Source organism: Arachis duranensis, chromosome 6 (genome assembly GCF_000817695.3).
Source record: "Arachis duranensis cultivar V14167 chromosome 6, aradu.V14167.gnm2.J7QH, whole genome shotgun sequence".
NCBI lineage: Eukaryota > Viridiplantae > Streptophyta > Magnoliopsida > Fabales > Fabaceae > Arachis > Arachis duranensis.
In genome coordinates this window covers 101355407-101369791 of record NC_029777.3, presented here as the reverse complement: position 1 = coordinate 101369791, position 14385 = coordinate 101355407, and the positions used below count along the sequence as shown (strand labels likewise).

Below are 14385 nucleotides of genomic sequence, written 5' to 3'. Positions count from 1 at the left end.
TTTTTTTGGTATTTTTTAAATCATAATTTATTTATCTAAATACTATTTACATATTAAAAATATTACTATCCAATTTTTATATATTTTATATTTTAATATATGCCATATCATGCATGATCTTTTATTATTAGAAGCAACTTTTTTCAGTTTTTAGCATACTAAAAGCTTTTTCATGCCAAGGACCAGGGATGTACTTTAAGGGTGTGTTTGGATTTGCGTTGAAGAAGAAAAAAGTTTGTTTGAGTTTCTTGAATGTTTTATCTTTATGTTTGGCAATATTTTTATCCTATAAATGTAGAAGTGATTTCTGTCTTCAACCATGGTTTACTAAAAGCTAAAAATTCTAGCTTTTCCGTTGATCTTTTCACGTTGGATTAAACTTTATGTTCTGTGTACCAATTATGTCCTTCATATTCATATGTTTATTGTTTTTTTATAATATTTTTTTCTAATGCTCTCTTATGTTTATGTATAATAACATCAAATAATTATTTAAATTCATGTCATTTTTTGTAATTTTTCATCTAAAAGTGATTTTGAATAATATAATCCAAACAATATTTAGTTTACTATAATCCATTTTGAATAAAAATTACCAAACATAAACTACGTTAATACTAACTCACTTTTGATCAAAATCAATTTTACAAAATCAATTTTATACAAATCTCCGTTTACAAACTGTAATCCAAACACACACTAAAACTTTGCACCAAGAATTATTTTTGACAGATAATTTTTTTAATTAAATTAATCTCTAAAAGATTAATCGCGTTTGTCATTCTATTAATATGGTAACAATTTTCGTTAACAGTTGGCTACATAAAACGTTAAATAATAGACCACCCCCTAAAACGACATCGTTCTAATTCATAAGAGAAGAATTGTCACAAAACCACCAATAACCATTACCGAACGTCATAGTTTCAGAAGGGGACAGAGGATTGATCATTTTCCAACTTCAAATAGAAATGCTTTAAATGTTTTCAAATTTTCAGCTTTCGTTTTCTTTGATTTTGGCTCAGAATATATTGGTATCTGGAAATAAGTGGAGGAGATTTGAAGTGGAAACGACAATCACAAAAAACGTCATCATTTTGTGTCTATGCAACCCTTATGAACCCACATGGCATCGTTTTAGGGTGGTGATATGTACTTACGTAAAGATTCAAGTGATATCGACTGAAGTTGATATCTAGTAACCTTTAGATAAAAATTTAGTTAAATCAGTCAAATTATTTAATGGTTCTCAGATATCAACTTCACATAAAATAGACTGTACCTGAGTTTTTTTCACGGTGTCATTAATATTTTACATGGCTATCATTAATGAAAATTGTTAACTAAATTCACCGAAGAACATACGCCATTATTTTTAAATCTTCTAATAATTAATTTAATTAAAAAATTATGTAAAGACGAATTTGACGAATAATTTATTTTTTTAAATTGATTTAACTATTAACCTTTTTACAAAAATATTTTAAATTTTGTAAATTTTGGTATATTATATTATCGTTATCCTTATATACTTAAAAATTATTTTATTAAATTCAACTACATATAATAAATTAAAAATTATTTTACTAATTTTATAATTTTCTTAAGTGACCAATATTTTTTTTGTCTCCTTTTACAGTTGAATCAAACTAATAAATTTTTTATTCTTTTACCTTAAAAATAAGGATAATACTAAGAAGACAAAAAAAAACAGCTAAAATTAATTTTATTTAGTATTCAATTAATAAATAAAGTAAATTATGGCTGTTTTTGACTGATTTTTTTTTTTTACTAAACATTTTCGAAAAATAATAACTCTTAACAATTTTTCGTAGGGTAATAATAACTCTTAACATTTTTGTACTCTACGGATTGTGTGTTGATTCCTCTTACCAATATATGTTCCTCTTTCATTCATTGTTGGTAGCTGAGCAAATGGGGATTCCGCTGGTGAAACCATACCTGGGAATCAAGAGCGGTAAAATAAAAGATTGGAATCCAACAATGGAGGGAGTGAATTTTGCTGTTGGGGGTGCCACTGCCTTGGATTCTAGCTTCTTTATAGACAAGGGTATATTTGCTTCAAACAACTATACCCTAAGTGTACAGTTAGATTGGTTCATGAACTTGCTCCCTTCTCTCTCTAACTCTTCTTCAGGTAAACTACTTTCTTTCCTTCAACTTAGTTGGATTTAACTCTATATTTATTTATAATATATATTTTAAATTTTTTAATATTTTATTAGTGTTATGAACAGGTAACAGGTTGATGAAAATCAATAATCATACATATAAAGGAAACAAAAAAGTAAAAAAAAAATCTATTACTAGTATTAGCTTAGTATTTTATCAATGGTATTAGTATTTCAATTATTTTTTTTTCCTTTTTGAGACCTACAAATAACAATTGTTATTATCCACTTTGCGTGTTGCTTTCTATTATTGTGCATAAAATTTAAATTGAGAATTAAGCATGAGACAAAATAAGAAGCTTTATTGCTAGAGTGAATTGAACCAATAACAACAGTTTATGATGAGTCATAAAACTTTGATTTGACTTACAGGGTTGAAAGAAATTCTTGGGAGCTCTTTGTTTCTTGTGGGAGAGATTGGTGGAAACGATTTCAACCATCCTCTCAAAGAACATAAGAGTATAAAAGAAATCAGAAAATATGTGCCCCTTGTGATTAATGAAATCTCTTCAGCTATCAATGTAAGACTTTTTTTTTTTTAATACAAATACATTTGAATGGCTCATTTGATTTTCAGTTACTAGCGGGTCAGGCGTCAGGGGGACCCTTTGAAATATGAGAGATATGTTGTAAAGTTATAAGTCAGAAATATAACATAGAATTAAATAAGAATTTGAATAACAAAATATAAAAAAAAACTCAATAAATAGTTACTATGTATATATTTATATATTTTTTTATAATAAAATAATCAACTACTAAAATAATTAATATTTTATAGTAGAATAATAACATTTTCTATAAAGTAACTGCCAATTTTATTTTTTATATTTTTATTTCTATTTTTAAATGTAAATCTAATTTAATTATATTATATATGAAATTTGATTAAAAAATTAAATATAAAATAATTTTGTATTTTTATATTGTGCTTGACTTTTTGTGTCTATATACCATCATAGTTTTAATATATTTAAGTTGCTTTCAATGATACAGGTCAATCCTTAAAAAATGCTTAAATAAAAAGCATTATAATTTATAGGTATAAAAGAATATATATATATATTATAATGCTTTTACAATATTTTAGAAAATATCAAATTAACAAAACAAAACAAAAATGTTTTAAGAATTGAATTTATTTGATCTAATTCAAACAATATAAAATTATATCATTACCATTATTTATAAGAAAAAAAAGTTTGGAATCTAAACTCTTTAAACTAAAATTTTGTCAATGTTGTGTTTCTCTCTTATTCTTCTCTTTCCTGTTTGCTCAAGAATTAAAAAAAAAAAGAGTTGGTTTCTTAAATAGACTCTTTATCAAAAAATGAATGAAAGAATGTCTTAAATATTTAACTATTTTTTTCATGAATTTGAAATAAATAAAGAAGAGAGGATTGTATGATTTATTATATATTTTTACAATTTCATACTGTACTAGAATACTAGAAATAAAATGATAAATAGTAATACATACAGTAATTTAAGCCTTCAAATAATTATCCATGCGAACAATGTTTAAGCCTTCAAATAATTCATTTTCAGAAATTGATCGAGGTGGGAGCACAAACTCTCGTGGTACCAGGAAACTTTCCTATTGGGTGCAACTTCAAGTATTTGACAATGTTCCAAACTTCAAATAAGAGTGAATATGATGAAGCTGGTTGTCTAAAGTCGTTAAACAAGTTTGCTCAATACTATAACGACATGCTTTATGCTGAACTTAATCGACTTCGACTGCTTCATCCCACTACAACTATCATCTATGCAGATTATTACAATTCTGCCCTCAGATTATATCGTTCTCCAACACAATTTGGTATGAACTACTCTCTATTTTTGATAATGTTATTTTATTTTTTTATTTATATATAAAAAAATTCAAGAAAATAATGTGTAGAATGATAACTAAAAAAATAAGAATGATATTATGATACTGACTAGTTATCACTTATTTAAATGATATTAATTAAAGTGTATTTGATTTATGTTTTTATTTTTTGTTTTCAGTTACAGTTTTTTTTTAGAATTTTGTAAGAAAAAAAAATAAAAACAATAATTTTTTTATTTTTAGGGTATGTAATTTATTTCTTGATGATGAAATTTCAGGTATTACAGAACCAATTTCAAGTGCATGTTGTCCGCTGACAGATGTAAACAATCCTACTGATTTGCATTGTGGCAGCCCAGGAGTCATAGCTTGTGTTGATCCATCTCAATACATTCCTTGGGATGGATGGCATCTTACTGAGGCAGCATATAAATTGATTGCCCAAGGTTTATTCAATGGACCATTTACTAATCCTAAACTTGATCTTTCATGTGTACATAATTCAGAAATATAATATGATCTATGTTATCATCCAAAGAAATTAATCAAATAGATTTCGTTGTATTTATTTTACTGTTTCAGTCAGTCTAAAATCATAAAGATAAATATAGTTTGTTAAAACCCTTCCACATATGTATTAAGATAAACGTGTATTAGGGATATGCTCACATTAAGAAAAGGTTCGTTACAAGAAATAATAAAATTTAGTTTAATAATGATGATTATCATACTTAAACAGAGACAAATTTGTTTGTTAATATTGATTATGACACACAGGCAAGGAATTACATATTGAAACTAATAAAATAGAACTTGAAAATATGCACTAATCAAGATTGTTCTAACAAATTTTCCAAATAAAGATTTACTAAGTATCTTCCAGTGGACAAAACATCAAGCCTTTTCTCGCTTGGTTCGTATTTTCCCTTCCGAAGCTGATAGCGATGTGTTACTGCTGAAATTGTATAACCTTGTCCTTCAATTGTCACACTCTCCCCACACTGCAGGTTCTGCTTTTTGGGGTAACAAAGAAGTTGGAAAACATTATGTTATGCACCATTTTAAATTGCATGTGCCATTTCTCGAGGAAGTTTTCAACCATTCATAGTAGATTAACAATTTTAATAGGTCCTAATTGGGAGTAAACTAATATATCCAAATCTGATTGTCATATCTGTTTTCATGAAAAAAAAAAACGAAAAAGAAAAAACCTTGTGAATCATTTTAATTTTTAACCACAAAAGATGTAAATTAATTCGATAAATATCAAGGATTTGGTTAGTTCGACAAAAGTACCAAATGGATAGTTTGTTGGATAGTTTTGGAAACTAACTCAATCATTGATGAGTAACAAATTAGTTTACATCTTTCATATATTGAATTGTCAACATTTAAATCTCGCACGATCAGAAATTAACCAACGAGAAAAAAGAAACAGATGATAAAATCCAGTCACTGAAATAAATTAACCAACGAAAAATAGGGAACTCATGAAAAGAAAATATTGATAAATGTTGCATCTCCAAGATCAAACTATGACTAATCTATACCCATCAGTCTTCAAGATCAAACTCTGACTCAAAAAAAAGCTTAAATAGTACAAAAATTCATTCATCAGTTTATTTAGAGTTTAGACATCTCCGATCTCCATTAATTGCAGACAAATGGCAAAACTGTCCTAAAATTAGAAAAGCAATCAAAGTTTATTTTTCTCGAGGCTCTAGGAACAATGGTGCCAGCTTCATGCATTAGGCCACCATTTTCAATGAGAAATTCTCAATTCATTCACTTCTCGCAGCATTTGTGAAGCACGTGCCATTTCTAGTTTAAGACTCATCAAAGATCATGAGCTTTAAAAGGTGCACACTTTGCCTTTATATGTTCGTTCCACATCTAGCTCTTATTCAAGAAGGCATGCAATACATCCATTCAAGGTATCCATGGCCATCGCAGTAGGATGTGCGAATTGGATGCTCCTCCATAAGCTACCCTAGGGATATCTTACAAATTCTTTATTGGACTCACTTATCACATATCTAGTTCATGAGCACTGGATGCCAAGCATCCTAATGGCTGCCCAATAAATATCATCGACACTTGCTCTAGTATCTACCATGGCACATCACACCTTGTGCCCCTCAACCAAGGACGGACTCTTCATCCTAGCATCCTCCCTAAACCATGTGACCATGGTGTGCACTTTTCTAACATTGTCAAAGGGGCATTCATGATGCTTGAATTCACTCCATTACTCGTCATCACCGCATCCGGTGTTAATTTTGGCTCTTACTAATCACTATCATCCAAGCCTAACTTGATAAAAATCATGCTAGTAGTGTCTTTGATGAACTTGTTGCTAGACCTTTTATAAAAAGGTGGGAGTATAATTGACAGTTAAACTTCGAGTAGCAACTATCCCAACTCTTACCTTAACCGCTTAGAATGGGAATTATTAGAAGTGATTCCAATTTCCAACAGCACAACTCTCTGAGCAAAGTCTCGTAAGGTAGATTTTAATCATGACAGCACATAACTGTCTACACGGCTTCAGAAATAGTTTTGAAAAGCACATGATTCTTCTGCAAGAACTATGAATACAGAAACGGAATTCAGCCACAATAGTTTCTACTTGGCAGTGATCACCAGGTTTTCAATTTTCTTTCTATTGGACCAACTTTTCTTCTTTTTGAGAAAAAGAAGAATTTCATTACGAGAAGTAGGATAGGGGGATAAGGGTTCGCCTATACAAAAGCAAAGAAACCAAAAGATTTATCTATAAAACCAAACTTTCAAATTTCTCAACTTGACTTCAAGAGCTTTGCACCATATAGATACTGGGCTTCTAATCCTATCCCCATAAAGTATGCTTGTCAAAAACCTTTATCATTGAAAGTTTGAGCATTAAGCTCCAAGAAAATAGTACAAATTCCGGTGAAAACTGCACAGTGCCAGAAACAATTTGTCTCTTATCTACTACCAAACCCAACACAGCAACCTAGTAAAAAAAAATCTGATGTAGGGTTGCCGGGCACACCAAACATTCATCAAAGATGCTACACAAATTGTGTCAACAATTATTTTTCTATAAGGGTGTTACTCTGTGGGTGAATCCTATTGTGCCTATTATATTGTGTCCAACTTATTAAAAAAGGCAAATAAATAATATTTAAAAATTTTAAAAATTTTATTTTTACTTTAAACATTTTATTATTTATTTTTAAAAGCAAGTTAGACAATTTAGACTTCACAATAAAAAGACACCAGATAATTCACCTATTCTTGCAAACAGTGATTTGCGGTAAAGATATTATATATAAATTAATAATAAACTGAGGCTTTGGATGGGGTGGGCACTTACAGGAGGAAGGCAACGAACGCCAAGACATTTGGGCGGCGGAGTAATCTCAACCACTTTGTACGGATGGATGCTACCCCGTTCTCTGTCTCTGTCTCTGTCTCTCTTCCTGCACGAAATCTCAAACGCCATCGTCTGCTGAAAAGAGGAGAATATGGTAAATTGGCAAGTCTCAAAAGTTATATCCATGGGGAAAAATTACAAATCAGATTATGTTACCTTTTGATACGAACCAAGGCTACTGTTCCATGACGCCATTGCCATTCTCTGGACTCCAAAAAAGGGCTATTTTTCTTTCTTACTTTTCTATTCGGTTTTGTTCTTCTTTTCAGGTTTATGTGAAGTCCTGAATTCGAGGTGCCGATGTTCGAGCTAGAAGAAGCAAAATGGATAGCCCAGGGCCAGAAAAATCTGATTTTTCGTTCTCTCTTTCTTTCTTCTTTTTATTTATTTATTTTTAATTATGGTGGGACGTTGAGAGTGTAAGACCGTGGTTTCAATTTTTCCGAACACAAATAAAATAGAGAGTAATATACAGATCAATTCTTAAAGTAAATTTAAAAGTAAATTTAAAAGTAAATTTTTTAGTTTAAAAAAATTAATATATAAATTAATTTTTAAAGTTTGCAGAAAAAGAGAAGAAGGCGAATGATGCTGTCAAATGCAAGAACATCCCCAAAAAATTGATAATCAGTCCTGCTACCTCCGTCGGCCCAAAACATGTTTGCCAACATGTTATCCTTAGTTAAATTGTATCTCGATATGCTCATTGGGTCTGCAACTGCCTTTCCCTCTAGGTATACAATTGCGGCATTAGAATTTCCGTCCACTATCTTGGGACGCTTACTCTGGTCAACATAGTTATATGTGTCCTTCTTGCTGAACCCCATAAAGGAATAACCACCCGCCTAGCCAGTCATATACCCTAATATTTTAGATGTCAGGATTCCATGAGCCTGCATCCCATGAATTTGTTCCTTTGCTGATTTAGTCTTTTTCCTAAAATTTGGTATCATATAAAAGAATCTAGTGAATAAATTTATTATTATTTTTGTCTAAAAAATACAAAAAATATAGCACAATATTATTGTGCAATTAATAATAATAATTATTTTATTTTATTTTATTTTTAGACGGAGGACTGTCATGTCTAATAGAGAGAAACGTTGGGGATTGATTTGTACATTAATTTTTTTGGGGGACTAAAATTTCTGTTTTTAAAATCTTTGGGGACTGATCTGGGTAATTACTCTGTCGAAAAATGAACTGAGGACTGATTGATCTGTGTATTAATTTTTCTTGGAGGCTAAAATGTCCACTTTTAAAATTTGTAGGGACTGATTTGGATAATTACTCAAAATAATAATAACAAATGTATCTAATTTATACTGTAAATAAGATAAGTCAAATTTTACTTTATACATATTTCGTTTATAAATGAGATATTTGTAGTTTGAAAAAAAAAACATATATATCTCGTTTTTAGTATAAACGAGATATATGTATCATTATAAAAAAATTACGATTAAAATAATATCAATAATTTAAATTTTTAGCATGCAATTAGTACTCAAAAGAATTGGTAGAAGAAATTAAAATAGATATGTTTGATCAATTAGTACTAAAAAAGAGTACATAAAAAATTTTAGATTAAATTATAAATCGAATTGGATTGATTTAAATTTGAAAAATAAAAATCTCCTACTTGTTGGGGAATGCCTCTCTGAGTATGTTCGGTTTGCCTGCATAACTCATATCGTTTTTCTTGACACTTTCCTTTATCCATCTCAATACGAAACCTTGTGAAAATTGATCGCCCAGTTGCTCCCCTGCGTATGGATGGATTAGGATGCAACAGTGTCCCGTACCACTCCAGCCACAACTTCTTGTCTGGTATCGGTGGGAGTTTCACCTCATACACCTTGAACATAACCTCTTGCTTTATCGGATGAATATATGTCCCCCACTCGACACTTGCAGCAGTACAGGCGACAAGTGCATGGTGACATGAGAAATGGAGTGATTGGAAGAGATCACAATCACATGTGCCTGCACTCAACCAAATACAGAATGAACCTTGAGACCAACCCTCGAAAGGATTTAACTCTTTCGCCACAAATACTGAAGCCCTCCTGCCATAGTGCGTAACACGCATCTTCGAGATCCCCTCCCTGATCTTCTCAACGGCGGCTACCCGCCACTGAGAAAATTGATCTTCCGCGGCCAACTGTGTTTGTGCCTCTTTGCCCTTTTTGACGAACAACTGTTGCAACATTTCGTAAGTACATTACACGATTGCTAAAATCAGTAAATAATGCATACCTTTAAGTACTGCATTTATGCACTCAGAGAGGTTCGTTGTCATGTGCCCAATCGGCGACCGCCGTCACAGTGTTGTAACCATATTTTCTTTTTGAATCTACCAGCCCAGTCTGTCATCTCAAGCAACAAACCTCTCAATGCATTCATGTACTACTCGTACCCCATCTTACTTGGACTATAAGCAACATTTATGAGATATCGCTTGTCATCGGTAGATTCGAAACAAGACATGAAATTCGCGGACATGTGCCTGACACAATAAGCATGAAACGCTCTAGGAGGGTTCCAACCACTATCGTTGGCTCTCAGTGCAGCCTTGATTGCCTGGGATCTATCAGATATAATCAACAGGCCTTCTTGCGGTGTCACATGTCGTCTCAAGTTTGTAAGGAAGAACGACTAGGACCTGTAGCCTCAGACTCAACAATTGCAAATGCCACAGGAAGGATATTACTGTTATTGTCTTGTGCCAATCTGATAAGTAACACACCACCATATTTGCTATACAGATGTGTGCCATCAACGGAGACAAAGAGCTTGCAATGCTTGAAAACCTCCACACAGGTAGAAAAAGCCCAGAATACCTTATCAAATTGGCTGCAGTTGCGAACCACCAAGTGTCCATTATAGTACGGTACGACCCTAAAATCACATATTGTTCCGAGGCAACAACTTTGTAATGCTTGAAGCAGCCTTGGCACCTTATTGTATAACTCCTCCCAATCACTGTATATCTACACAATTGCCTTTTATTTCATCATCCAGACCTTTCTGTATGAGAGTTTGAAGTGATAGCTTTGCCTAACTGCACATTGTAAAATAGGGATACTAACTGATGGACTGGACTATATCAGAAGCAAGATGACACTGCAGATAAGGTTGCTATCCAACTATTGATGGTTCTTATTGATGGTTCTAAGACATGGTGGGCTAAATAGGTATGCGCACCTTCAAATTTATGCACCTCCCTAACGAAATAAAATATACATGGTAGGCATTTATAACCAAAATAATCATGATAAATAAGAATATAACACACAATTAAACTCTACTCGCCAATATCCGAGATTCTGTCGGAGGACAACATGGATACTCCAAGGACATCCTGCTGCAAATTGACGGCAATGCACATGGTATTTTAATCAATCCGACTCCATAACTCGGTACTCACCACTTCTGCGAATGTTGTAATTCTTCATACCTTGCATTACTGCCTCTCTGTTTTTGAATCTATGGCCAACTTTGAACTCTACACTACCGAATATGTTGCAATTGTCTCCACTCATATTGGAAAATAGAGTTTTTCGTGCATCATGTCCAGATCTATATATGATAGTGACTGGTACAATTGATAAGGCCAAAATTGGGTGCACGGCGCAGGAAGAAGATAATGAACTGATGCGTCGACTGGAGTCTCTAGTACAAACTCCTCCTCCTCCTCATCATCTTCAGAAGAACCACTATCATTGCTATCGGTTACATACTCCTCATCGGACTCTTCACTGTCCACATCCATGTCTTCCACTGGACTAGCATAGTGTATCGATGGTGGTGCAAGAGGTGGGTCATCCTGCACAAAATTTGAGTGGCCAGATCTACCGCCACCAGCATCACCAACCTCCGCGAAAAGCTCCATCACTTGTTCCGTCATGATTCTCCCATGGAGGTCAAACATGAGGCGCACATGCTCATTGCCATAGAGTCAAAACAGACGAAATTGAAATACTTTATTTCCCATCAGTACTAACAACCTATATCCAACTCTTCCAATCTCTTTACTCCCTCTAGCCTCTAGTACCAATGCTTCTCAATATTAGACTATTTAGCTCGGACAAAGAACTTACTCTCCGAATACAATAAAATGAGATTATCACACTCAAATTTTACTCCAGTGTCACTATTTCTCATATGACAATTAGGATACACACTTACAATGACATATCTACTAGACATTTTCTCTTAATTTTTGAAAGAAAAACGGAGGAGAAGAAGAAGTGAAATGTTTGTGAAGAATACAAATAGTTGCAGATCCTTTTATAGCTGCTAAAATTTTGTCGTACTGTATCTCGTTTATAATGTAAATGTCATAACTTATCGTTTATTTCGTTTATAGTATAAACGAAATAACAATGTGCATATCTCGTTTACACTGTAAACGAGATAACCACATTAAATATATCATATCTTATTTCGTGTACAGTGTAAACGAGATATACACATTGTTATTTTGTTTACACTGTAAATAGGATAAATAATAAAATGTAAATTCATAAAAATGCTACAAATTACTTATATTAGTAAATAAAATATTTATTTTATTTATTTAAAAAAATCTGCTATAAAATGGGTATTGTAAGTAATTTGTAATAAAAAAAAATATAGGCAACCACCTTTTCATCCTACCAACTATGTAATAAATTTAAATTAGCTATTTTTTTAAATTTAATTTTAAATGAATAAAACTGGTTTAATTCTAATTGTGTAAAAAAAAAAACAAAAATCGCGCCATTCCTATTCCGTCTCACTCTCTCTTGATTGCAAAAAGGGTGTTGTGCTCCTTTCCTTGCCATGGTGTTGTGCCCTCTCCTTTCCAGCATGTTGTGCCGTCATTTTACACGTCTACTTCAGCACGTCGTTGTCTTCATCACAATGTTAAACACGTTGATTCTACAACAGAATTAACGCTACTGATTGTCAAATCATCTTCAACCTTGTGTTCTCTATTTATCATCAAAATTGCAGCATTATGCGCTTTTCCCTTACCATCTTTTTGCACAGATATTGTCATCGTTCATCATCCTCGTCACGGTGTTTTAATCCTCCTCAATTGTTCATCATGAATGACTTCCTCAAACAACGAAGGGAATTCAAATTTCATTAATTTAGGAGTTGTATCTGTGAATTATCCTTCTCTTAAAAGAGAATTTTGAGGATGTTACTCTTCTTCCTCTTCATTATATTCATGAATTCAAATACTTTTTTATTAGGTTTTTTATGTTCCTTTCGCAAGAGGTTTGGATTTTTTTTTTGGGTATGTTTTGGGGTGAATTCTACTCAACCCCTTCTGAAATAACATGTAAGTTACTCTTCATGATGTGTCACATTTTAATTGATCATTATCTTAACTATAGTTGGGTTATTTTGTAATTTATTATTTTAGATGGGTAATTGTATAATTTTTTAAAATATTAAAATTCTACCCCGTTAATTGAAGCACGTTCTCACGCAATCTCTTTCTACAGTGCATCATTCCTTAACGGGTCATTGAATTCTCATGGCTCGTAACTTTTTCGTTCTTCCCAGTATAGCCAGCGCCCACTTCATTTCTATCTCTTGTCCTCTCACTCAATCCCTTTTTTTGGCCATGACTCATGAATCACTCCTTACCAACATCAACATCATTAATAGTTAGTTCAGTTATTAAATTTTTTACATTAAAAAAATATATATTTATTTAATTACATGATGAAATATATATTCATATGTAAAATATAATATAATAAAATAAATCTATTCAAAATACTTAAAAGTATATTTAAAATCGTGAACATATAAATATAATATTAAAATTTGTACTCTAATAAAGTAAACATATTTTTTATCATTCATAAATTATTTAAAAAATAAATATATTATTAAAATTAATAATACAAACGGTTCAGTTCAACCCAGTGCTTGCTGTCGAATCTGCTCCAGTTCCGCGACTCGTTTAAGCCGCCTGTGCCTATCGCTCCTCCTCCGCTCAGCTCGTCTAGTCGTCTCTACCATCTTCGCAAGTCGCAACTCGTTGAATCGTCTAATTCGTCTCAGCACCGCTCCTCCCTCCGCCACCTCCGGTCGACCCTCTCCTCCCGTGTCGTCCTGTCTTTGCTCCCTCCAGTCCTTGCATTCACAACCTTCGCCGCCGCTATCACCGCCTACAACTCCGCCGTCTCCGCACACTTCTTGCTCTTGGAGTATTTCCCGGTTCTCAGGGCTTCTTCTCTGCCTTACCAGCTCACCACACCCGCCCTGGCCCTCCTCCTCGTTTTCCGAACCGAGGCTTCATACGGAAGGTTGTTAGGTTGGTACTCAGATTTCAGATAAAAAATTATACTTTCCTGCTTCGTAATAGAATTGTTCACTCAAGTGAAAATTACTTGATTTATGATATTGTATCGTTGGATTCTGTAGCTGATTTCGTCAGATAAGTCTTTAGTTGTTGAATTTCAATTTTTGGAAAGCAATGCTACATTGCTACTATAACCGTAAAAAACAAGGGGAGAAAAAGGAGGAGATTTCAGTGTTTCTGTGAAATGTTAATATCATGAACTTTTATATGATTATGGATTTATGGTCCACCTGAAGTGAATGTTAATATTGAAATACATCTTGAAATACTATAAAAATGCTTGAACTTTTATATATTAGTTTCTCACTTGCTCGCAATATTTTAGCTGCAGGGCTTTCTTTATTAGTTGCAACCAAAACAAACTTAATTTCAATTTAAATTTTGACAATTTTCAAAACTCAACAGATTAAATAAAGTAAAAATAAAAGAAGATTATTATTATTATTCTCAAATGGGACAAGAATCAGATTACAAAAGCCAACTGGTATTGGAGATTTGCTCAATTTCCACATGTTTTGTTGTATATGTTCATAGACTTGTCCCTAACAATTAACAAAACTAATAAGCCACC

General features: G+C 32.4%; 2 protein-coding genes across 5 annotated transcripts in view; one reads left to right on the top strand and one right to left on the bottom strand.

The window, feature by feature from the left end:
• LOC107495006 (GDSL esterase/lipase At1g28600) overlaps positions 1-4745 on the top strand; it is a 5193-nt gene extending 448 nt beyond the window's left edge. The window contains exons 2-5 of the mRNA XM_016116036.3: positions 1928-2158; positions 2565-2713; positions 3741-4014; positions 4305-4745. Coding sequence (XP_015971522.1) covers positions 1928-2158; positions 2565-2713; positions 3741-4014; positions 4305-4540 — 890 coding nt within the window. The 3' untranslated portion in view covers positions 4541-4745. The remainder of the gene's footprint in view (positions 1-1927; positions 2159-2564; positions 2714-3740; positions 4015-4304) is intronic.
• LOC107495007 (uncharacterized) lies at positions 4730-7848 on the bottom strand. 4 transcript variants are annotated; one of them, XM_016116038.3, is made up of 3 exons: positions 7601-7848; positions 7385-7516; positions 4730-5039 (listed from the first exon to the last, which is right to left on the bottom strand). In XM_016116038.3, the coding sequence occupies exons 1-3, from the start codon at positions 7643-7645 to the stop codon at positions 4857-4859; spliced, it is 360 nt and encodes a 119-aa protein (XP_015971524.1). In that variant the 5' UTR covers positions 7646-7848; the 3' UTR covers positions 4730-4856. The 4 variants fall into 4 exon arrangements, with proteins under 4 accessions (XP_015971524.1, XP_015971523.1, XP_015971525.1 ...); XM_016116037.3 differs by having other exon boundaries at positions 7385-7519; positions 7601-7847; XM_016116039.3 differs by having other exon boundaries at positions 4730-5036; positions 7601-7834.
• Positions 7849-14385: the final 6537 nt, after the last annotated feature.